Genomic DNA, 23,445 nt, shown 5'->3' with positions numbered 1-23,445 from the left:
TCCCATGGACAGAAATACTAAAAGGGAAGGGAGTTCATGATGGTTGGGAGTTTGTTAAAAGGGAGATATTAAAAGCACAACTTCAGGCAATACCAATGAGACAGAAACATGGAAGGTGCCTAAAGAAGCCATGGTGGCTATCAAAAGAACTTTTAACTGAGTTAAGATTTAAAAGGGATATGTACAAAAAATGGGAAAAGGGGGAAACCACCAGAGAGGAATTCAAACAAATAGCCAGCATGTGTAGAGACAAAGTCAGAAAAGCTAAAGCACAGAATGAACTCAGGCTTGCTAGAGAGGTTAAAAGCAACAAAAAGGGCTTTTATGGGTATGTCCGTAGCAAAAGGAAGAACAAGGAAACAGTGGGGTCACTTAGAGGAGAAGATGGTGAAATGCAAACAGGGGACAGAGAAAGGGCAGAACTCCTCAATGCCTTCTTTGCCTCGGTCTTCTCCAAAAAAGAAAACAATGCCCGTACTGAAGAATATGGAGCAGATGATTCAGCAGGGGAAACACAGCCCAGAATAAGTAAGGAGGTAGTACAAGAATACTTGGCTAGTTTAGATGTATTCAAGTCTCCAGGGCCAGATGAACTACATCCAAGAGTATTAAAAGAACTGGCAGAGGTGATTTCAGAACCACTGGCAATAATCTTTGAGAATTCCTGGAGAACAGGCAAAGTTCCAGCAGACAGGAGGAGGGCAAATGTTGTCCCTATTTTCAAAAAGGGGGAAAGAGAGGACCCAAACAATTACCACCAGTAAGCCTGACATCAATACCAGGAAAGATTCTAGAGCAGATCATTAAGCAAACGGTCTGTAAGCACCTAGAAAAGAATGATGTGATCACTAAAAGTCAGCATGCGTTTCTGAAAAATAAGTCATGTCAGAATAATCTTGATCTCATTTTTTGACAGAATTACAAGCCTGGTAGATGAAGGGAACGCTGTGGGTGTAGCCTATTGATTTCAGCAAGGCCTTTGACAAGGTGCCCCATGATATTCTTGTAAAGAAGCTGGTAAAATGCGGGCTAGACAATGCTACCATTCAGTGGATTTGTAACTGGCTGACTGACCGAACCCAAAGGGTGCTCATCAATGGCTCCTCCTCATCCTGGAGAGTAGTGACTAGTGGGGTGCCACAGGGTTCTGTCTTGGGCCCAGTCTTATTCAACATCTTTATCAATGACTTGGATGATGGGCTTGAGGGCATCCTGATCAAGTTTGCAGATGACACCAAATTGGGAGGGGTGGCTAATACCCCAGAGGACAGGATCACACTTCAAAATGACCTTAACAGATTAGACAACTGGGCCAAAGCAAACAAGATGAATTTTAACAAGGAAAAATGTAAAGTGCTACACTTGGGCAAAAAAAATGAAAGGCACAAATACAGGATGCGTGACACCTGGCTTGAGAACAGTACATGTGAAAAGGATCTAGGAGTCTTGGTAGACCACAAACTTGACATGAGTCAACAGTGTGATGCAGCAACTCAAAAAGCCAATGCAATTCTGGACTGCATCAATAGGAGTATAGCATCTAGATCAAGGGAAGTAATATAATAATAATAAAAAATTCCTTCAGTAGCACCTTAAAGACCAACTAAGTTTTTATTTTGGTATGAGCTTTCGTGTGCATGCACACTTCTTCAGATACAGTGAAATGGAAGTTTCCAGGCACTTATGTAGAGAAGGGGTGGGGAGGGGTGGGGATGGGGAGGGGGGATCACTCAGAAGGGTGGTGGAAATGGGTGATTGACTGACTGATAGCTGTTGATGACCGCAAACGACTGCAAATGGTTTTGCATGAAAAAGCAAGGGTGGAGATGGCTGAAGATCGCTTATCATGTATAATGAGATAAGAACCCGATATCTCTGTTCAAACCAGGTCCCTCCATGGTTTTGAGCTTGGTGATAAGTTGCAATTCAGCAACTTCTCTTTCCAGTCTATTTCTGAAATTCTTTTGTAGTAAGACAGCTACTTTGAGATCTTGTATAGAATGTCCTGGGAGATTGAAGTGTTCTCCTACTGGTTTTTCTGTCTTCTGGTTCCTGATGTCAGATTTATGTCCATTTATCCTTTGGCGTAGGGTTTGGCCTGTTTGTCCAATATAGAGAGCTGTTGGCACTGTTGGCATTTGATGGCATACACAATGTTAGAGGATGAGCAATTAAATAGTCCTGAGATGGTATGTTGGATGTTGTTGGGGCCAGTAATGGTGTTGTCTGGGTGTATGTGGCAGCAAAGTTGGCATCTGGGTTTATTGCAGGCTCTGGTACCAGTGTCCATGTTAAGTCTGGTGGTTGTATTATTGTGGGTGAGGAGTTGTTTAAGATTGGGTGGCTGTCTGTAGGCAATGAAAGGTCTTCCTCCCAGAGCTTGAGAAAGGGAGCGGTCATTGTCCAGGAGAGGCTGTAGATCTCTGATGATGCGTTGTACTGTTTTAGCTTGGGAGCTGTATGTGATGACTAGTGGTGTTCTGTTATTTTCTTTTTTGGGTCTGTCTTGCAGCAGGTTCTCTCTAGGTATCTGTCTGGCTCTGTTGATCTGTTGTTTAACTTCATCAGGTGGATATTTTAGTTCTAAAAAGGTTTGCTGTAGATCTCTTAGTTGAGATTCTCTGTCTGTAGAGTTGGAACAGATGCGGTTGTAACGTAAGGCCTGGCTGTATACGATGGATTGTTTGGTATGTTTGGGATGGTAGCTAGAAGCATGTAGATATGTTTGTCGGTCAGTTGGTTTTCTGTATAAGGTGGTGTCTATACGTCCATCCTGTATTTTTATAGTAGTGTCCAAAAAATGTATTTCTTGCATAGATTGGTTCATTGTTAGGTTGATGGTGGGGTGAAAGTCAGTGAATGTCTGGTGGAAGGTTTCCAGGGTCTGTTGTCCATGTGTCCAGATAATAAAAATATTGTCAATGTATCGCAGGTACAGGAGAGGTTTGAGTGGGTAGGAGTTAAGGAAACGTTGTTCTAAATCTGCCATGAAGATGTTGGCATACTGTGGGGCCATGCGGGTGCCCATGGCTGTGCCGCTGATCTGGAGGAACAGGTCATCACCAAATTTGAAGTGGTTGTGGGTAAGGACAAAGTGGCAGAGTTTGGTAGCAAAGTCCGCTGTGGTTTTATCTGAAATGGTGTTCCTTATGGCTTGTAAACCATCATTGTGTGGGATGTTGGTATATAGAGATTCCACATCCATAGTGGCTAGCCTTTGACTGTGTCGACCACAGCAAACTATGGCAAGTTCTTAAAGAAATGGGAGTGCCTGATCACCTCATCTGTCTCCTGAGAAATCTCTATGTGGGACAAGAAGCTACAGTTAGAACTGGATATGGAACAACTGATTGGTTCAAAATTGGGAAAGGAGTACGACAAGGTTGTATATTGTCTCCCTGCTTATTTAACTTATACGCAGAATTCATCATGCGAAAGGCTGGACTAGATGAATCCCAAGCCGGAATTAAGATTGCTGGAAGAAATATCAACAACCTCAGATATGCAGATGACACAACCTTGATGGCAGAAAGCGAGGAGGAATTAAAGAACCTTTTAATGAGGGTGAAAGAGGAGAGCGCAAAATATGGTCTGAAGCTCAACATCAAAAAAACCAAGATCATGGCCACTGGTCCCATCACCTCCTGGCAAATAGAAGGGGAAGAAATGGAGGCAGTGAGAGATTTTACTTTCTTGGGCTCCTTGATCACTGCAGATGGTGACAGCAGTCACGAAATTAAAAGACGCCTGCTTCTTGGGAGAAAAGCAATGACAAACCTAGACAGCATCTTAAAAAGCAGAGACATCACCTTGCCGACAAAGGTCCGTATAGTTAAAGCTATGGTTTTCCCAGTAGTGATGTATGGAAGTGAGAGTTGGACCATAAAGAAGGCTGATCGCCGAAGAATTGATGCTTTTGAATTATGGTGCTGGAGGAGACTCTTGAGAGTCCCATGGACTGCAAGACGATCAAACCTATCCATTCTTAAGGAAATCAGCCCTGAGTGCTCCCTGGAAGGACAGATCGTGAAGCTGAGGCTCCAATACTTTGGCCACCTCATGAGAAGAGAAGAATCCTTGGAAAAGACCCTGATGTTGGGAAAGATTGAGGGCACTAGGAGAAGGGGACGACAGAGGACAAGATGGTTGGACAGTGTTCTCGAAGCTACGAACATGAGTTTGACCAAACTGCGGGAGGCAGTGCAAGACAGGAGTGCCTGGCGTGCTCTGGTCCATGGGGTCACGAAGAGTCGGACACGACTAAACGACTAAACAACAACAAAACAACAATGATAGCCATGTTCAAATATATGAAAGGATGTCATATGGAGGAGGGAGAAAGATTGTTTTCTGCTGCTCCAGAGAAGCAGACACGGAGCAATGGATTCAAACTTCAAGAAAGAAGATTCCACCTAAACATTAGGAAGAACTTCCTGACAGTAAGAGCTGTTTGGCAGTGGAATTTGCTACCAAGGCGTGTGGTGGAGTCTCCCTTTGGAGGTCTTTAAGCAGAGGCTTGACAGCCATCTGTCAGGAATGCTTTGATGGTGTTTCCTGCTTGGCAGGGGGTTGGACTGGATGACCCTTGTGGTCTCTTCCAACTCTATGATTCTATGATTCTAAAAATAAAAATAAAAAATAATAAGTTGCATTACTGAAATAAATGCCCTTTTCGACAATTTTCTAATTTTCTGAGTTTCACCTGTATATTTGTATCAGCAGACAGAAGTGCCTCTGGGGGGCGGGGGGCATCTTCAGCCTCTCGGCCAGGCCAAACGCCCATCCAGCTTCAGGTGTTGGGGACGCTGCCAGCTTGCCCCTCCCAGGCTGCAGGCAGGGCTTTTTCCAATCTCTTCTGTCCTGCATTGCCTTGGCAGGTCATTCCTCGCGGCCTGGCCTCTCGCAGTGGGCTGCGGGTGGGAGACCGGATCCTGGAGGTGAACGGCATTGGCCTCCGACACGCCACGCACCAGGAGGCCGTGACTGCACTGCTCTCCAACACACAGGAGCTGAGGATGGTCGTCCGGAGAGACCCTCCGCCCCCTGGCATGCAGGTAGGAGACGCAGCTCTGCTGTTGTGCCTCTGGAGAGGCAGGGAGGTGCCTCCACCACTGGGCATCTCCTCCTGCCTGGGTGCTCTTCAGCCTCGCTGGGGGGGGGGGGCTGGGCTGACCCACCACAGCTCCCTCTCCTCTGGCCTGCAGCCTCCGTGGCTTCCCCAGGATGGGGTCCCCTGCCCCCCTCCCTGAAGGCCTCCACTGCCCACCCCCTGCTTTCCAAAAGAGCCTTCCCCAGTGCCTGTCTGCTGCAGCTGAGGTGGGGGCAGGCAGGACTGGGAAGGAGGGGGCCTCTCTCTCCTGGAAGGGGGGGCTGGGGAGGCGAGGGGGCTGCTGCCCAGCTGCCCAGCCCACCCCTTCCAACTTGCTTTTGCTCACTCTGTCAGGAGATCTGCATTGAAAAGAGGCCAGGGGAGAAACTTGGCATCAGCATCCGAGGAGGCGCCAAGGGCCATGCGGGGAACCCCTTTGACCCCACGGACGAGGGCATCTTCATCTCTAAGGTACAAGGTGGCCCCCCACCCTGGCCCAAGTTTGCTGTGCTTGACTGCCCAGTGGGGCAGGGAGGTCCCAGCAGGGTTTGGAAGGGCCCACAGCCTTGTCTCCATACACCACATCCCTCCCACCCAGTGGGACATTCTTGGGTTGCTCTGAGGACTTTTGTTGCCGGGGGGGGGGGGGCTGCGGAAAGCAGAGTTCCGGAGCCTTGAGCAGAAGGTGCCGGAGGCAGCTGGTGCTGGACCCCCTGCCTGCCCCCCTCCCCGAACCATGAGGCCCTCCAGCTCTGGCTGCTCCCAGGGCCTTGAAGGTGGGGGTTGCCTCCCTCTTCCCCCCCCCGCTCCTTCCTCACCCTCCTCTCTGCTTTGTGCAGGTCAGCTCCACAGGGGCTGCAGCCCGTGACGGGCGGCTGAGGGTGGGCATGCGCATCCTGGAGGTGAACCACCAGAGCCTGCTGGGCATGACACACACGGAAGCTGTCCAGATCCTGCGCGCTGTGGGAGACACCCTTCTGGTGCTGGTCTGCGACGGGTTTGACCCCAAGGCTGTGGCGGCTATTGAGGTGGGTGGTAGCCAGGGGCCCCTTGCCAGGGACCAGAGGTTTGCCTGCAGTGCCTTTTCCAGCTGCTTAGAGAGGAGGTGCAACATTGGTCTGGTGTGTGCCCCCAGACCCCCCCTATGCCTGCCTCCTCTCACCCCCCTCGTCTGCCCCCCAGATATCTCCTGGGATCATTGCCAACCCCTTTGCAGCCGGCATTGGGCGCAAGAACAGCCTGGAGAGCATTTCCTCCATTGACCGGGACCTCAGTCCGGAGGAGCTGGATGTCCTTCAGAAGGTGAGGCCTGTGGTTCCCAGGGGAGGGCAGGCTAAGTCTCCCTTCTCTCTGGCAAGGCTGCCAATCCCCCCTCCAAAGGAGTCGGGCTGGCGTGTGCCCTCCGCTCTGACCGCCTCCTTTGTGTCCCCAGGAGTTGGAGATGGTGAGGGAGACAACCCAGTGGGAGAGGGAAGAGACGGAGAAAGTGGTGAGACGCAATGGGCCTGCTCTACCCTTCCAGGGTGAGGGAAGGGGGCTGCCTGGACCGGGGCCTCCATTCCCTCCGGCAGCCCCCTTCCCTCCCTCCTGCTCCTGCTGGGGCTGCTTTGGGGCTGCTTTGGGGCCTGGGCTCTTCCCCCCAACCTCTGGCTCCTCATCTGCCACTAGAAGCTGCCCTTTGCTTTGGGCTGGGGGTGAGTGGAGAGGTCTGGCAGGGAGGGAGGGGCAGCTTTGTCCCAGCACCCTTCCCTCTGCTTCCTGCTCATCCTGCTCTTGTCTCCCTCTCCCCCATTGCGAGTGCATCTGCCCGGCCTGGGCAGCGTCCAGCCTGCCTTTGCCCGTAGGAGGCTGCTTGTTCTAGCCCAGCCCATGCCCTCTGCCTGCAGTGCCAGCTGCCTTGAGCCTCCCATCACGCCTGTGCCGCCTTCCCTGGCTCCGTGGGGGAGAGACACAGCCATTGCCGAGATACTGTGCTCAGCAGATTGCCCCCCCTGCCCCTGCTTTCGTGTGCCTGGCCCCCAAGATCCCTGCAGGGCCACAGGTCTTCCTCAGCCCTTTCCCGAGAGGTTCTGGAATTCGATCTCGGGGCCTGGCGCCGCTCCATCTCTGAGCAATGGCCCATTGTTGTCTAGTGGAAACCAGGTGGAGTCTGACTTTTGTCTGGCCACAATTCAGGGCGTGAGGCGTTCTCCTTCTGGGAGCAGCGACAGGAGCTGGGAGCCTTTTTCTGCGGGACCAGGACCCGCCAGACAGGTTCTTCACCACAAGGTGGTTTTAGGAGGCCCCCGTAGGTCTTCCCAGGGGGACCCATGGTGGGTGAGATGGCCGCACTCTGGCTCCCCGTGGGCACAGTGCCAGCCACTCAGGAAGGGAGGGAAGCCCCCCTGTAGCTCTGTGTGAGGCAGAAGCAGATGGGTCCTGGCCAAGCATGGGGTGGGGGGGTGGCTTTTTCCGTACCTGTTGTTCAGATATTCCTTTCTGAGGAAGAATCCTTGGGCAAACCACCTCCTGTGAGATCTAGGGAGTCTGGATTTGCTCTGGGAAGGAATGTGGGCGTGGAATGGCCCAAGAGACTAGGCCTGGGTTTGGCCTGAAGAGTAATCACTCATTCTTCCCTTTATGTGAGGTTGGAGGAGGCAGTTGGGCTCTGGGCTTTGACTGCATGTATCTTGGCGCTCAGGACCATACTGAGTCCTCCAGAGGGATCCAGCGGAGGGTCTGGGGAGTGCCTTGTGGCACCTGGAGCCCGGAAAGCAGAAGGCCCCAACCCCTTCGTCCAGCTCCTCAGCCGCTGCAACTGGTTGTGCTTTGGGGCAACTTCCAGATTGAGATGTGCAGAATTCCCTCCAGGCTTCATCTTAGCCAATTCCTGTGAGGAAGCTCCTGAGCTCTTCAGTCCTCAGGTCAGAGTGAAGCCAAGGTCCAAGGAGGCCGGGTGCCTTCACTGCCCTCATTGGTCAAGCCAGACGCTTCCCCTTTCCTTCCCCATGTGGTTAAGAGCAGTAGACTTGTAATCTTGTGAACTTGTAATCTTGTAGACTTGTAATCTTGTTTACTTCCCTGCTCCCCCACATGCAGCTGCTGGGTGACTGTGGGCTAGTCACACTTCTCTGAAGTCTCTCAGCCTCACTCATCTCACAGAGTGTTTGCTGTGGGGGAGGAAGGGAAAGGAGAATGTTAGTGATAAGGCAGGATATCAAATCCAAACTCCTCTTCTTCCTTCCTTCCTTCCTTCCTTCCTTCCTTCCTTCCTTCCTTCCTTCCTTCCTTCCTTCCTTCCTTCCTTCCTTCCTTCCTTCCTTGGCTGCTCCATGTGTGGAGGGGGGGGCACACACTCTCTCCTTCATGCCTGGAGGAAAAGGCAAGCATTCGCCAGCACAGGAGAAAGGGGGGGGGGGCAAAGGGGATGGAGCAGCAAAGAGGAGCCTCCAGTGGGAGTGACTCCAGCTGGGGTCACGCAGGAGGGTGCCAGATTTTGGAAACTAGCAAATGACTCTGGAGCAGCCGCCCTCCTTCCTTCCTGCTTGCCTTCCCTCAAGAGCTTTGCCCAAGACCAGGGCCTTTGCTGCACCTGCTTCTGGCTGTGGGGGGGGGGTCTGTAGTTTGCTTTCTTATTCAACATCTTTATCAATGACTTGGATGATGGGCTTGAGGGCATCCTGAGCAAGTTTGCAGATGACACCAAATTGGGAGGGGTGGCTAATACCCCAGAGGACAGGATCACACTTCAAAATGACCTTAACGTTTTAATGTTTGATTTCTGTATTTTAATGTTTTGTTGCAAGCCGCCCAGAGTGGCTGGGGGAACCTGGCCAGATGGGCGGGGTATAAATAATAAATTATTGTTGTTATTATTATTATTATTATTATTATTATTATTATTATTATTAACAGATTAGACAACTGGGCCAAAGCAAACAAGATAAATTTTTACAAGCAGAAATGTAAAGTACACTTGGGCAAAAAAAAAATGAAAGGCACAAATACAGGATGGGTGACACCTGGCTTCAGAGCAGTACATGTGAAAAGGATCTAGGAGTTTTGGTAGACCACAGACTTGACATGAGTCAACAGTGTGATGTAGCAGCTCAAAAAGCCAATGCAATTCTGGGCTGCATCAATAGGAGTATAGCATCTAGATCAAGGGAAGTAATAGTACCACTGTATTCTGCTCTGGTCAGACCTCACCTGGAGTACTGTGTCCAGTTCTGGGCACCACAGTTCAAGAAGGATACTGACAAGCTGGAATGTGTCTAGAAGAGGGCAACCAAAATGGTCAAAGGCCTGGAAACGATGCCTTATGCGGAACGGCTTAGGGAGCTGGGTATGTTTAGCCTGGAGAAGAGAAGGTTAAGGGATATAATAGCCAGGTTCAAATATATAAAAGGATGTCATATAGAGGAGGGAGAAAGGTTGTTTTCTGCTGCTCCAGAGAAGCGGACACGGAGCAATGGATTCAAACTACAAGAAAGAAGATTCCACCTAAACATTAGGAAGATCTTCCTGACAGTAAGAGCTGTTCGACAGTGGAGCTTTCTGCCAAGGAGTGTGGTGGAGTCTCCTTCTTTGGAGGTCTTTAAGCAGAGGCTTGACAGGCATATGCCAGGAATGCTTTGATGGTGTTTCCTGCTTGGCAGGGGGTTGGACTGGATGGCCCTTGTGGTCTCTTCTAACTCTATGATTCTATGAAAAGGACAGTTTTTAGGTAGGCAGGAAAAAAGGGCTATTTTGCCCAGCTTTCAGTGGTGTTCATCATCCTAGTTAAAGTTTTCTCTTCCGTGCTCTCAAAATTTGCCTCTTAATCTTCATTAGGAAAAGAATTGAAAATAAAACTGTGAGTAAAGGGTAAAGGGACCCCTGACCATTAGGTCCAGTCGTGACCGACTCTGGGGTTGTGGCGCTCATTTTGTGTTATTGGCCGAGGGAGCCAGCGTACAGCTTCCAGATCATGTGTCCAGCATGACAAACTGCTTCTGGTGAACCAGAGAAGCACACGGAAATGCTGTTTACCTCCCCGCTGTAGCGGTACCTATTTATCTACTTGCACTTTGACGTGCTTTCGAACTGCTAGGAGCTGGGACCGAGCAACGGGAGCTCACCCCATCACGGGGATAATAATCATAATCATAATCATAATAATAGTAATTCATTCATACCCTGCCTGTCTGGCAGGGTTTCCCCAGCCACTCTGGGCAGTTTAAAAAATGAATGAATTAAAAATACCATAAAACATTAGACATTAAAAACTTCCCTAAATATGTCTTCAAATGTCTTCTAAAAGTCAGATAGTTGTTTATTTCCTTGACATCTGAAGGGAGATTGTTCCACGGGGCGGGCGCCAGTACCATGAAGAAAAAGTTGCAGTGTCGGGGACTTTTTGGTTTAGAGAAAAAGCAGGTCATAGGCAACATGAAAAAAGTTTGTAACATGATGCCTGAACTGGAGAAAGTGGAGAGAGGAAAGTTTTCCTCCCTCTCTCATAACGATCGAACTTGTGGACATCCAGTGAAGCTGAATGTTGGAAGAGTCAAGAGTTGAACTGTGGAACTGCCTGCTGCAGGAGGCAGTGGTGGCTTCAGAAGAGGATTGGGCTCTTATGCCCCGGCTCCGCTTGCTGGTTTCCCACTGTGAGCAGAGGAGGGTGGCTAGATGGGCCCCCTTGGGCCTGATCCAGCAGGTGCAGCTGAGCTCTTCTGATGCTCTTGTCACAGAAGCAGGAGTGGGCTGAAGGGAAGACCCCCCCCCCCGGGGCAGAGCCTGGGAAGGGAAGGGCCCCCTCGGCTGCTGCTGAAGCTCTGGCTGGCCCGGGGTCCCTGCTTTGCTGCAGACCCTGCTGAGTGGCCAAACACCCGCCGGGGACCCTCTTAGTCCTGTTTCTGGGCAGAGCACCTTCTGGCTGTGACGTTGTGGGTTCTGCTTGGGACTCTGCCTGCTGCTCGGGGGGGGGCTTCCTTCTCCCTCCCTCTGTCCCTCCTGCTCTGTGGGGTCCCTGGGCCTGCTGCTGACCCCTCTTGCTCTCTCTTTGCTTGTGCCGCCTGCCTGCTGCCTCTGCGAAGGAGCGGAAGCGCCGGGAGCGAGAGACGGCCACGCAGCTCCTGGCGGAGGAGGAGGAGGAGGCTGAGGTGAGAGGGGGGCGGCTGGGCTGAGGGGCTGCGAGGAAGGGGGGCTGGGCTGGGTGGGCACGCCTGACCCTCTTCCCCCCTCCCCACAGGACCTTGGCGCTGAGCCCCTGCAGCTGGACTACCGCACCTTGGCAGCGCTCCCCAACAGTGGCCTCCAGAAAGCCACCCGTGGCGTAAGTGATGGGCACCCACTGGCTTGCGCAAAGGGCGGGCGGGATCCCAGCCAGCCTCGGCTGCTCCCTCTACCTTCAGCTAACCCAAGCCATGGCTCTTGTGGATTGGGGCCCCAGGCGAGTCTCCCCAGCTGTTTCGGAGGCCTTGTCCCTTGGAGGGGGGGTCCTGCGCCCTGGAAGCAGCTGCTGGCTTCAGGGCTGGCTCTCTGGGGGAGAGAAGGACCCAGAGCTCTGAGGAGGGAACACCAGGTGACACTGGAGGCAGGCAGGCAGGCAGGCAGCACAAGTATGGGAACTCTGCTTCTTGGGAGGTTGCCCCTCAGCAGCAACGAAGAGCAGTGGCGTGTTTGCCCCCCACTCTGGCTGGGTGAGGAGGGAGCAGGTGGGCTGCTTGGGGGCCATTTTTGCTTCTCTGGAAATCTGATCTGCCGGAGTGAGATTCCTGGGCTATTTTGGGCTTGCCTAGTGGGCGTTGGAGGAAGGGGTGGGGTGGGGGGTGTTTTCCTTTGTCTGTGGCTGCTGGCGGGCACTCACGGTGAGTCTCTCTCTTTCTCCTGGCACCTGCAGGGCTTTTCCTCTGGGCACAAGGGAGCGGGGGGAGCTGCTTCCTCAGGCTTGGTCAGGGCAAGGGGCTCTGCTACTGTGCCTGCTTTCATGGGGGGGGGCAGACAAGCTGTGCCCCTCCGGATGTTGCTCAGGCCTGCCATGTTACTCCTGGTGCGGCAGGCAGTGGATGCCAAAGGGCAGGAGCTCCATCTCTTGGCTGGGTGTGCCAGGGATGGCGGGGGGGGGGGCCGAGGGGGTGACCCTGGGGGTTTCCATGGTGAGCAGCTGCCCTCAGCGCCCTTGCCTGCCTCCCTCCCCCCCCTCCCTGCATCCATGGCGGCTTCCTGGGCAGAGGCAGCCGGGGGCCTCCCAGCCCCCTTGGGGTCCCATCCTGAGACTCCACCACTGCTGGGATCAAATGGGGAGGGGGCTATTGCAGGGGGGAGCCACTCCCAGCCCCTTCTGCTGTACCTGGAGGCCTCTCTGTTTCTCTGAAGTTTCCTTCTGCCTTTCAATGTTAAAAAATAAACATGCAGAGCCCGGGTGTTGCGTAGCTGTGTCTTGGGGTTCTGGCTTATGCCCAGAAGGAAGACGGGGTTTGTGTGGGGTGCTCCCTCCCTCCCTCCCTCCCTCCCTCCACCCCAGGCAGCAAGACCAGTTATCACAGAGGCTGCTGGTGCTCCCGCTCCCTGTGCCCCCCCCCCAGCCACACAGTAGGGAGCTGCTCCCATGACCCACAGAGCTGCCTTGGCCCCACCAGCTGTTGCCCCTGAAAACGCAGCTCTCGTGTCTCTTCCTCAGCTTGCCCTTCCTTGTGCCATGGAAAGGGACCCACGGGCGCCTCCCCTGCTGGCCCCGACTCCCTTGGACCTGGGCCAGGCAACCAGCGCCACAGCCCCCACCAAGGGGGCTGCCCCCTCACTACTGCCAGCTGCGGAGGTGGTGGAGGAAGAGAGCTTGGTGGACTCGCAGCCCATCCCCTTCAGTGCCAATCCCTTTGTGCTAGCCAACCGGCAGGGCAAGGCGTGCCTGGGGGGGCCTCCCCTTGGCTATGGCAAGGGGGGAGTGCTGAAGACCAGCCTCTGTGCCAAGGCAAGCGGCCATGTGGGCCTGGCCTGCTGTGTGCTGTGCCTCTGCTGCATGCCTGGGGGGGGGGAGCAGGGGGAGAAGGCAACCACAGCTCACGCTTGGGCTGGGACCCTCTCCCCCCACCCCATCTCTTGCCTGGGGGGGGGGGCTCAGCTGCTCTGCACTGCATGCAGGAAGTGTGTGTGTGTGTGCGTGTGTGTGGAATGGAATCGAGGGGAAGAGGCCGGGGAGCTGAAGCTTCTGCTGCGGGGACATGCCGTTGCTGTCCAGGCTATGCGGCCTCTGGGAGACCCTGAGAAGAAGGGCAGGAGGATGAGGCAGTGGGCTTGGAGAGGAGGGCCCCTGCGGGCCCCTGCGGGCCCCTTCCTCCCTTGGCTCTTTGCAAAGTCTTTGAGCTGCTCTTCCGTTTGGCTGCTCTTCTGTTCTGCTTGGCTACTAACCTGCTTTGGGCCTGGCTCGTTTTGGCAGCGTTTGTCGGCTGCCCTCGTGAGAGGAGCCCCCCACCCCCTGGGCAGCTGAGCCCCTCTTGGAAGGGCCACTAACATGCAGACACGGCTTTGAAAGTTCCAATGGTGTGTTTGTGTTCATGGTTTGTTGTGCCAACCTTGTCCACCTCTTTGTGCGTCCGTGGACAGCAAAACAGGATAAAAGTCATAATTCTCAATGTCAAAAGAGGGTGGGATTCTGCAGTGTGCACAGTTCCATCTTGACCCAACTCTCCAGCCACTTAAGAGTTGGCACAGAAGCGGGTTCAGGTTTTCGGATCCTATAATGTGCACCCATGGGGACTAGGAGCTTGTGTAGAAGAAGGCATGTGCTACATTCCTTGGGAAGGGAGGGGGCTGTTCCTTCCCTGCCTTTGGGCAGAGTTGCAGCATCTGCTCAGCCAATGAATAGGTGCTCTTTCACTATGTCCCAGCAGGGGGGCTTCTTAGGGTGAGCAAAACTAGAGATTCTCATGCTGAGGGAGGGGTTTTCCTGAGTGTGGGCTCGAGTGGAGGAAGAGTCTTGGCAGGTTTATGGCTCCAACTGGGGAGATCAGGCAGAATCATGACCAGCCAGAGCCCCTTTTGGGGGCAGATCCCATAGGGAAGGGGCTTCTGCCTGGGGGTTGGGAGGGGCTGGTCCCTCTGGGCACCCCTGGGCAGGCGGTCCCTCCTCAACACTACTGCGCCCCCCCCCTCACCAGCTGTCCTTCCTCTCCCTTTCAGGCCCTTTCGGGGGAAGGGGAAGCGGGAGCCGCCTGGCGAGATTCTCCCTACTCTCCTGGCAGCCAGCAGGTAAGCGGTGCTGCAGTGGGGGTGGAGGGTGCTGGGGGGGGGGTGTTGGGTCCTCTGCCTATCCTGCCTATCAGTCAGCCAGACTCTCTGGTTCTCTCTCTGGTTCTCTCCTTGGCACTGCTGCCTTCCAGCCTCCTGCTGCCCCCCGGCTAGCCCACCTGGTGGGCAGAGAGACCCGCTTTGTAAGTGCCCCCTTGGTGTGCTGTGCCCGCTCTCCTCCTCTGCCCTGGGTGGGGGGAGGGGGCTGCTGAGGCTGCGCTTGGGGAGGCTGCTCTGTAGGGCGGGGGGAGGGACCCTGCTGGTCTTTTGGGCTGCTTCTGCAAGAGTGGGCTCTAGCTGTAGTCTGGGAGGGGCAGGAGGAACCAGTTTGTGGCATCGCTGGGGCAGGAGCTTTGCAGCAGAGTTCAAGAGCGGAGTCTCTTTGGGGAGCAGGGGCAAGAGCTTCATGTTGGGTAAGTTTGGGTAGGGGCTGCTGGTTCTGGCGTGGCCAGCTTGGAGGTGCCTGGGCTTGGGTGAGGGCCCCCCGCGCCCCTCCCAGCCACCCAATGCCACCTTGACTTTCTCCTTCCAGGCTGCCGTCCACTTTGTTCCCAGCCACAGCGAAAGCAAGTCCTCGGTGAGTCCTCGTGGCCCCTCCGAGTGCGCCCATGGCCTCCTGGTGCCATGTGGGTCACAGAAGGGGCCTGGAAGGGGCTCCAGTTGGGGTAGCCTTGTGTAGCCATTGGGCACCTGCTGCCTGCAAGGAGCCTTGCCCAGCCCCCTCTTGGCATCAGCAGGACTCTGAGATGGTGCAGCCACCTGCAGTCAGAGCGGGGGGGGGGGAAGGGTCTGGCTGAGCCGCGTTGGGGGCCGGGAATAGTTTGTCATACAAGTTTGTGGGCGACCCCCCCCCTGCTTGGGGACGTCCTGCTTTAATTCATTTTGCTCAATTTGTCCCTTTTTATCAGAGGGTAACAATAAGACTTGTGTAGCCATTGGCCTGACCTTTGCTTGCCTTTGGGTCAGAGGCTGAGTTTGCTCTCCTTTGTTCTGGCTGACTTCACCCCCCTCTCACCTGTGCCAGACCAAGCCGGGCGTGATCCAGCCCGTCACCCGCATGCGCCCAGCCCCAGCCCATGCGACCTCGGAAGGCCGGGACAGCCCCAATCCATTCCAGCAGCCTGAGCTCTGCTCCAGCGCCCACAACTCTGTAAGTTACTGGCCCCGGGGCTGGTTGGGGGAGGGTGTGCTGGTGGGGTGAGTGGCCCCCCCTTGGCCTCTTGCGGGTCTCCTTCCTCCTCCTCCTCCTCTGACTTGTGCCCTCTTTCCCCCAGCCACGATCTCCCAGGCCCCCCTCGCCAGGCGACGTCCCTGTCAGCGCCAAGCAGGCCTACAAGGCCTTTGCAGCTGTCCCAGTGCCACATCTGCTCCTGGAGCCTGAGGTGAGGGGGGGGGCCTTTGGCACGGGGGGGGGGGTTGGGGGTGGCAGAGTGCCCTTTGTGGATGTAGCCATTGCCTGCCCTTTCTTCCCTCAGGAGCCCCAGAAGCAGAAAACTGCAGAGCAGCCTCCCGGCCTCCCTGAGGTGAGTGGCAGGGGAGCCGGGGGGCCTGTTTCTCCTGGCCAGGCTCCGCTGCTGGGAGGCGGCCTGCACAGCCCAGAGCAGAGGTCCTTCCGTGAGAGGCAGAAGTACTTTGAGGTGGAGCTGAAGCAGCAGCCGGCCGAGAAGCCGCCCAAGAGGGTGTCACTGGTCGGGGAGGAAGACCTGAGGAAGATGAAGGAGGAGGAAGGTGCGTGGAAGGGGCAGGGGGGAGCCAGGGGGGAGCCAGGCCAAGGCCCCCACTCTGCCTTTCTTGGGCCCCTCCCGACTCCCAGGGGCCGCTAACTGCTGGGGGGGGGGAGCTGCTCTATAGTGAAACACCCGCCCTCCCTCGCCCTCCATGTTTGGCTAAGCAGCACAGAGAGCCCCTCTGCAGCAGCCGCTCTCCTGGCCTGCCTCAGCTGCCAGCCTGGTGGGGAGGGTCCTCTTTGAAGGACATGGGAAACACACAGGTCCGGGTGGGGATTCCCCCTCCCCCCACCTGTGTTCCTCTTGGAGGCATTCCCTTGCCCAGCCAGATCCCTCCCACCTTTGGGAGGCTGACCTGTCGGCTTCTCCCTTGGGCAGCTCGCAAACTGCAGCAGAAGCGAGCTCAGCTGCTGGAGGAAGAGGAGGAGGAGGAAGAGGAAGAGGCGGAGGCCGCCAGGCAGAGACGCCAGCCAGATGTCCCCTCCAGCATCTTCATTGAGGGCGTGGAGTACAAAGTGGAGAAGCTGGATGGGCAGAGCCTGCTGCCCTCCACGCCCTGGTGAGTGAGCTGCATGCTGTGCCCCCTGCGCCGCTTGTGGCCAGGCCAGGGAGGGGGTAGGGCTCGATCCGGAGTGCACAGGCGTGCTCTGTCTCTCCAGCCTGGCATCCTGTTCTCCCAGGAACCAGCCAGGGACCCTGGTGGGAAGAAGCCCACAGACAGGACCCTAGGCGAACAGCAGCCTTCTCCCTGCTTCATCAACAGCTCCGGGATTGCCCCCCCCCCAAGTCCCAGCACTTGGCCTGGGGGCTTCTAGCATCCACCAGCGGACTCCTCTCCCCAGGGGTCTCCTGGCCTGAAGGTGTTCCCTTTGGTCTCTTGGCTCCTCCCCAAAGGGAAGCCCCGCCCCCAGGGCTCCGGTCTCTGCCCTGGCTGGGGCTCACAGAGCTTTGTGTCCTGGCAGGTTCCCAGAGCTGGAGAGGCACAATGGCTCCTCGCCGAGGAATTCCCTGGAGGAGGGCCGGAGGCTGGAGGTGCGGCCCACTTCCATGGCTGGGTAAGATGGGAGGGCAGGCGGAGGGTGGGGCCTGTGGGGGAGGGAGTGTGGGTCTGCCCCCATTGAGCCACGCTCTCTCCTGCCCAGGCTGAGCCCTGTGTACCCCAAAAGCGGCAGTGAGCCTGGGGCTCCCGTGCGGACGGCGAAGGCTGAGCGCCGGCAGCAGGAGCGCCTTCGCATGCAGAGCCCAGAGCTGCTCAGCGCCCAGGAGAGGAAGGAGCTCTCCCCAGCCGAGCGCCGGGCGCTGGAGGCCGAGAAGAGGGCCATGTGGCGAGCAGCACGGTAGGTGGGGAGGGGCGGGCAGGGGCAGCATCCCTCTCCTCGCCCTCCCGGCATGCTCTCTGAAGGGGGCTGGCAGGAGAGGGGCTGTGGACCACCAGCTCATGGCATGTTGGGTTTCTTAGCTGCTTGCCTTGCCCATCGGTGGGCCCTGCATTCGCCCCACAGCCAGCCAGGGGACCTCAGGTGGGGGGTGGGGGAGGCCAGGGGGCTACCATGGGTGCCTCTGCTCCGCTTCTATGGGTCCTTCTGCTCCCATGGGTCCCTGCGGCCTGAATGTTCACCCCACTGCCTCACCCCCAGTCCTGACAGAATGCAGGTGGGGTTAATGCTCCGTCTGTCCGCCTCCCTGACAGAGCTGGCAGAGGGGGAGTGAGGGGCTCTCTCATCCTGCATGGACCGTTCCCTGGTGAGGTTTGGGCTGCTCTGCCACTGTGTTGGAACGGTGTATATTTGTTGTTGTTGTTTAGTCGTTTAGTCGTGTCCGACTCTTCGTGACCCCATGGACCAGAGCACGCCAGGCCCTCCTGTTTAGTCTGACCCAAAACAGGTGAAGTGGCCCCGTTGCACCTGTCATGTGGTGGGGGCCACAGCAAATCAATCTGACTTCACCACCACCGTGGTTTCCACAAGTAGCCGTGTGGCCAAGCTTTTCTGAGTGGCGAATGGACGTGCGTCCCCTGACACCCTCGGGGGGCAGCCAGAAGATCCCTGCCAGGCATTTGAGGGACAAAAGGGATGCCGCCTCAGAGCAGTCTAGCAGAGGCATCTAGCACACTGTCTCCTCCCTCTGCTCTGCATCAGTTTTGATTATTGCAGCCTGAGGATATGGACAAGTGGCTTGAAGAAGTGCGGCCAGCCTTGGCCCTGGCCCATCTTGGCCTCTTAGAACTTCAGGGACTGGCTGGGGGTCAAAGGAGTCCCCACTTAATAAGACCTCCCTGGACCCAGAAGTGTTAGGCAAATACTGGGCAAGGCGCTTGAGGAGGTGGCAGCCCCGCATCACACACCCTTGGAGGAGGACTTCCGGGAAGGCATCATAGCTGGTTAGTTGCCTCTGTCGAGACGCTATCAGCAGAAGCAATGAAGTGGTGATTAACATAGCTACTGTCTATCGTATTATCTCTGAGAAACAAAGATACAGTAACAGGAATTAACTTCCAAATGTTCTGGAAGGATTGCTCCCTCGCTGTGGGATGGAGGTATCTTCAAAGGACCCGGACAGATGGGGTGAGTGACCTGGGAAGAGAAGAACCACAAACTTGCCCCCCAACACCACTCAATAGCCCTAGAGGTCAGTCCCTGGGGCAAATATCAGCAAAGCCTCCTTTAATTACTTCCGAAACGTCTATAAATACTACTGAAACTCTCTCTGCCGGTTAAAAGGTTCATTTGAAATATGACCCAATGGCTGGCTTAGGAGGAGGCCCCATTAAGAGGATGAAAACAATTAAGAACGAAGCATGCTCTTAAGATATATACCCCCAAAAGTGACAAGTGGGGTGCCTCAGGGTTCTGTCCTGGGCCCGTTGTTGTTCAAATTCTTCATGAACAACTTGGATGAAGGAATTGAGGTGATGCCCATCAAAACTGCAGGTGACACCAAACTGGGAGTGGCAGCTAATGCCTCAGAAGCCAGAATCAGGATTCAAAAGATTTAACAGATTGAAGAACTGGGCCCAAGCTAACAAAATGAGTTACAGTAGGAACAAAGGTAATGTTCTGCACTTGGACAGGAAGAATCAGGTGCACATATATAAGATGTGCTAATAATAATTAGCTAATAATAATAATTTATTTGTACATCTACTTCTGTTTCATTGACTACGCAAAAGCATTTGACTGTGTCGCCCACACCAAACTATGGCAAGTTCTTAAAGAAATGGGAGTGCCTGATCACCTCATCTGTCTCCTGAGAAATCTCTATGGGGGACAAAAAGCTACAGTTAGAACTGGATATGGAACAACTGATTGGTTCAAAATTGGGAAAGGAGTACAACAAGGCTGCATATTGTCTCCAAGCTTATTCAATTTATATGCAGAATTCATCATGCAAAAGGGTGGACTGGATGAATCCAAAGCAGGAATTAAGATTCCCGAAAGAAATGTCAACAACCTCAGATATGCAGATGACACAACCTGGATGGCAGAAAGTGAGGAGGAATTAAATAACCTTTTAATGAAGGTGAAAGAGGAAAGCGCAAAATATGGTCTGAAGCTCAACATCAAAAAAACCAAGATCATGGCCACTGGTCCCATCACCTCCTGGCAAATAGAAGGGGAAGAAATGGAGGCAGTGAGAGATTTTACTTTCTTGGGCTCCTTGATCACTGCAGATGGTGACAGCAGTCACAAAATTAAAAGACGCCTGCTTCTTGGGAGAAAAGCAATGACAAACCTAGACAGCATCTTAAAAAGCAGAGACATCACCTTGCCGACAAAGGTCTGTATAGTTAAAGCTATGGTTTTCCCAGTAGGGATGTAAGTGCAAGAAGATCAAACCTATCCATTCTGAAGGAAATCAGCCTTAGCTGTCTGGAAGGACAGATCCTGAAGCTGAGGCTCCAATACTTTGGCCACCTCATGAGAAGAGAAGACTCCCTGGAAAAGACCCTGATGTTGGGAAAGATTGAGGGCACTAGGAGAAGGGGACGACAGAGGACGAGATGGTTGGACAGTGTTCTCGAAGCTACGAACTTGAGTCTGACCAAACAGGAGTGCCTGGCACGCTCTGGTCCATGGGGTCATGAAGAGTCAAACACGACTAAACAACAACAACATTTGTACCCCAGCCATCTGGCTGGGTTTGCCCAGCCACTCTTGGCGGCTTCCAACAGAGATTAAAAATACATTGCCAGTAATATATTGGAAAAGGATCAAGGGGCTTAACCTGAGTCAACATTTTGAAAGTGGACAGATGTCATTTTTTACACAGTACAGTAAGATAACAACTACAAAGAACTACACAGTCCTCTCCTAAAGGTAATTGTCAGCCCCCCCCCCACCCTCAGCTCTCACTGAGGATCCTTCCTTTCTTCTCCCAGCCTCTCATGCTGGGAGACCAATGTTCCCCCTTCTCCCACCCAGGACCCTCCATCAGCCATCTACCACCCCCATGAATGCACAATCCCTGGACCTTAGCTTCCAGAAGTCCCCAAACATATGACTCCAAAGAAGAAAGAAGATGAAGAAAAGAAAAAACAAGAACAGACATAGATAAAAGGAAAAGGAAAGATAAAAGACAAAAGGAAAAGAAATGTTCTATCTGCTGGTTGCATAAAAAAGGGAAGAAAGATTACTTAAGACATTCGGTCCATGATAATATCAGTCTTCTCCACTTTATTTTAAGTCAAAGTGTCTCAGAATCATTCGTTTCTTTCCCCCACTTTTTCTAGCTTTCACGAGCAGGGAGTCAGAGGAACAGAGAAAAATAGTGGTAACAAGAGACAAAGTACTAGACTTTAAAGATGAAGTAAAAACTGATAGATCACTGGGTCCAGATAGCACCCACCCAGGAGTTGTTAAAGCACTCAAATGTCAAATTGCTGGTAAGCTTAAAAAACAACAACCTCTTGTCACTAAGATCAGCCCTGGAAGGTAGCCAATTGTTAGATTTTTTTAATTGATTTTTTATTTATTTATTTATTTATAAAAAGGTTCCCAAGAGAGGATATGATGAATTACATGCTGGTTAAACTAACATCTGCTTCCAGAAAAACTGGCTCCAGAAGGCATTGTTAAAGATATAATTGCTAGGGATAGAAAAGGACGAGTCTTGCTGAAATGGAACCAGCATGGCTTCTGCACTGAGAAGGAAAAGCCCTGAGAGGCTGCCATGCACTTTGCCCAAGGATGGAACATTTCATGCAGTCCAGAGATTTGAGAAGCGGAGGAGCCAAGATGGAGCGTCCAGCTGCTCTGATTTGCCTCCCAGGGTTCTGTCCACATCCTCAGGCTGCTCAAGTCCAGAAGGAGCCCAAGGGGCCCAAGAGAGATCTGCTGGCCCTGCTCTGCCTGCAGCCCCCGAGTCTGAAGGGAGGGGAGCTGCTTCATCTGCAAAGCTCCTTGCAGGCAGAGCTGCAGGGGACCCTAAGGCTGCCCAGCAAAGCTCTCCTGGGTGAGATGCGGTGGCTGCTGTCATCCCCAGAGGGACAGCTGCCCCACCAGCTCGAGTCCGCACTGGAGGGGGTTGGTTGCTCTGGGGCCAAGGGCCCTTCTTCCGCCTCTCAAGTCCCCCCTCTGCTTCTTGGCCTTTGGCTCGTCTGCTCGAATCTCCCCAGGGCTCTGGGGACCTCAGCCAGCCCCTCCCCCTGATAAAGACCCTGAACTGGCTTCCCTCCCCTCCTTCGTTCCCCTGCAGCTCCTCAAAGCAGAGTTGGTTCTCTCAGGAAAGTGGCCCCTGCCAGTGGCTGATGCCAGCTGGGCACCGAACAAGAGAGGCTGGGAGGTGCCTTGGGAAGAGGCTCTGGACCGCCTCCCTTGTCGCCAGTATCCCCTGGTGTGACTGTGCCCCTCAGAAGCCCACTCCATTTGGAGTCCTCTTCCCTCAGTCTGGCTGGCTGTGTATGGGGGGCCCTCCAGGGCAGGCCCCTGCCTCCTTCCCCCCTCCACCCATCTGCATGCACCTGGTGGGACTCACTCATCTGCCATCTGGGAGGGCAGGGGGGGGCTGCCCTCTTCCCCACTGACCAGGACAAGTGAGGTCCGCCCCCCGCCCCCTTGCTGGCACCTGCCTCTTCCTTCTGCCCACCTTTCCTTCCCTCTCCTTTTCTTTCTCTCTCTCTCTCTGCCATCTTCCTGCCTGTCGGGACGTCTTCGGTGCCTCCCTTCTACTCCTCCTCCTCCTCCTCAGCTCTTCCACCCTAGAAGAGAGCATGAAAGAGTATGAGCAGGATCTGGCCAGGAGGCTCTACCAGGCCCGCCAGCAGGCACCGGGGGGGCAGGGCCCTGCTGCTGCTGCTGCTACCACCACAAGGAGCCCGGGGCCAGGGGGCCACCTCAGGTGTGCAGACCTTCCACAAAACCCCACCTACACCCCAGGGCCTGCAGAGCCCCAGAGGTGCCCCCAGGTCCAAAGGGGCAGCTGGGCCACCCCTGTGCTGAAGGCCTGGCTGGTGCTGCCACTGGAGAGTCCCTGCTCTGCCTCCTCTGCTCCTCCTGTGGTGGACAGGCGTGTTTGCCAAGCAAGAGACCAGGCTGGGGCAGATCTGCACCCATGGCTGCTCCTGAGAGCCTCCGCCCTGGCTGAAGGAGGCAAGGGGTGCCCTTCTGCCCCCCACCAAGTTTCTGCCTTCTCTGCAGCAATGGGGGGGGACGGGACTGTGAGCTTCCTCCTCCACCCCTCCTTCCTCCCTCCCTTGCCACTGGCCTTTGGGGCGGCTCCACTCAGCACTTCCTCGGTTGCCCAGGTGAGGAGGGCCTGCAATCCCCCCCCTCCCGGTGACGGTTGTTGTTCCACCTGTCTTTCCAGCCCACCCCAGGTGTGCCAACCTCTCTTCCTCTCCCGCCTGGCAGGATGAAGTCCCTGGAGCAGGATGCCCTCAAGGCCCAGATGGTGATTGCCAAGTCCAAGGAGGGCAAGAAGAGGTCCACCCTGGAGCAGCTGGCGGAGTCTCCCTCGCCCGCCCCCACCCCCTCACCCACCCCCCTGGAGGGTAGGTCACCTTCTTTCATGGCAGTCTGGCTTAAGAAGGGGAACCCACAGCGGCTCAGGGGGGAGGCATGTGTTTGATGTCTCCCCCCCCCTCCCCGCACAATTCATCCTCTGTTTTCTCTCCAAATCCTGTCTCTCTTTCAGACTGCAGCCCCCGAATCCTGACTTCTCCAGGCAGGCTGGTAAGGAGGGGGGACCCAGAGGGGAGGGGCTGGGGTGCGTCTGGCCTTGGCCCAGGGCGCTCCTTCCCTGCTTCCCACACTGTTCCCTCTGTCTGTCTTGGGGGGGGCATCCCTGGTGCTCCCTCTTGCTCTGACTCCTCCCCTCCCTCCTGGAGTCTCCTAAGGATCTTGGCTGGGAGGACAATACCCCTCTCTCCCCCCCCCCCCAGTC

At 54.8% G+C, this 23,445-nt stretch overlaps 1 protein-coding gene across 25 annotated transcripts in view; it reads left to right on the top strand.

The window, feature by feature from the left end:
• SCRIB (scribble planar cell polarity protein) overlaps positions 1 to 23,445 on the top strand; it is a 58,883-nt gene that overhangs the window by 30,851 nt on the left and 4,587 nt on the right. For 16 of the 25 annotated variants that reach the window (XM_035102658.2, XM_035102668.2, XM_035102657.2 and 13 more), the window contains 20 exons: positions 4,878 to 5,054; positions 5,444 to 5,560; positions 5,929 to 6,117; positions 6,272 to 6,391; positions 6,522 to 6,578; positions 11,146 to 11,211; positions 11,301 to 11,384; positions 12,732 to 13,022; positions 14,231 to 14,299; positions 14,431 to 14,481; positions 14,871 to 14,915; positions 15,363 to 15,488; positions 15,613 to 15,720; positions 15,814 to 16,066; positions 16,444 to 16,624; positions 17,028 to 17,120; positions 17,208 to 17,402; positions 22,252 to 22,401; positions 22,914 to 23,053; positions 23,197 to 23,234. In XM_035102658.2, coding sequence (XP_034958549.1) covers positions 4,878 to 5,054; positions 5,444 to 5,560; positions 5,929 to 6,117; positions 6,272 to 6,391; positions 6,522 to 6,578; positions 11,146 to 11,211; positions 11,301 to 11,384; positions 12,732 to 13,022; positions 14,231 to 14,299; positions 14,431 to 14,481; positions 14,871 to 14,915; positions 15,363 to 15,488; positions 15,613 to 15,720; positions 15,814 to 16,066; positions 16,444 to 16,624; positions 17,028 to 17,120; positions 17,208 to 17,402; positions 22,252 to 22,401; positions 22,914 to 23,053; positions 23,197 to 23,234 — 2,550 coding nt within the window. The remainder of the gene's footprint in view (positions 1 to 4,877; positions 5,055 to 5,443; positions 5,561 to 5,928; positions 6,118 to 6,271; positions 6,392 to 6,521; positions 6,579 to 11,145; positions 11,212 to 11,300; positions 11,385 to 12,731; positions 13,023 to 14,230; positions 14,300 to 14,430; positions 14,482 to 14,870; positions 14,916 to 15,362; positions 15,489 to 15,612; positions 15,721 to 15,813; positions 16,067 to 16,443; positions 16,625 to 17,027; positions 17,121 to 17,207; positions 17,403 to 22,251; positions 22,402 to 22,913; positions 23,054 to 23,196; positions 23,235 to 23,445) is intronic. The other 9 variants (XM_035102655.2, XM_035102672.2, XM_035102652.2 and 6 more) reach the window with 9 other exon arrangements.

Source organism: Zootoca vivipara, chromosome 8, assembly GCF_963506605.1.
Source record: "Zootoca vivipara chromosome 8, rZooViv1.1, whole genome shotgun sequence".
In the NCBI taxonomy this organism is placed as follows: Eukaryota; Metazoa; Chordata; class Lepidosauria; order Squamata; family Lacertidae; genus Zootoca; species Zootoca vivipara.
Note: the sequence above shows the minus strand (reverse complement) of the source record. Positions and strands in the feature narration are given on the sequence as shown.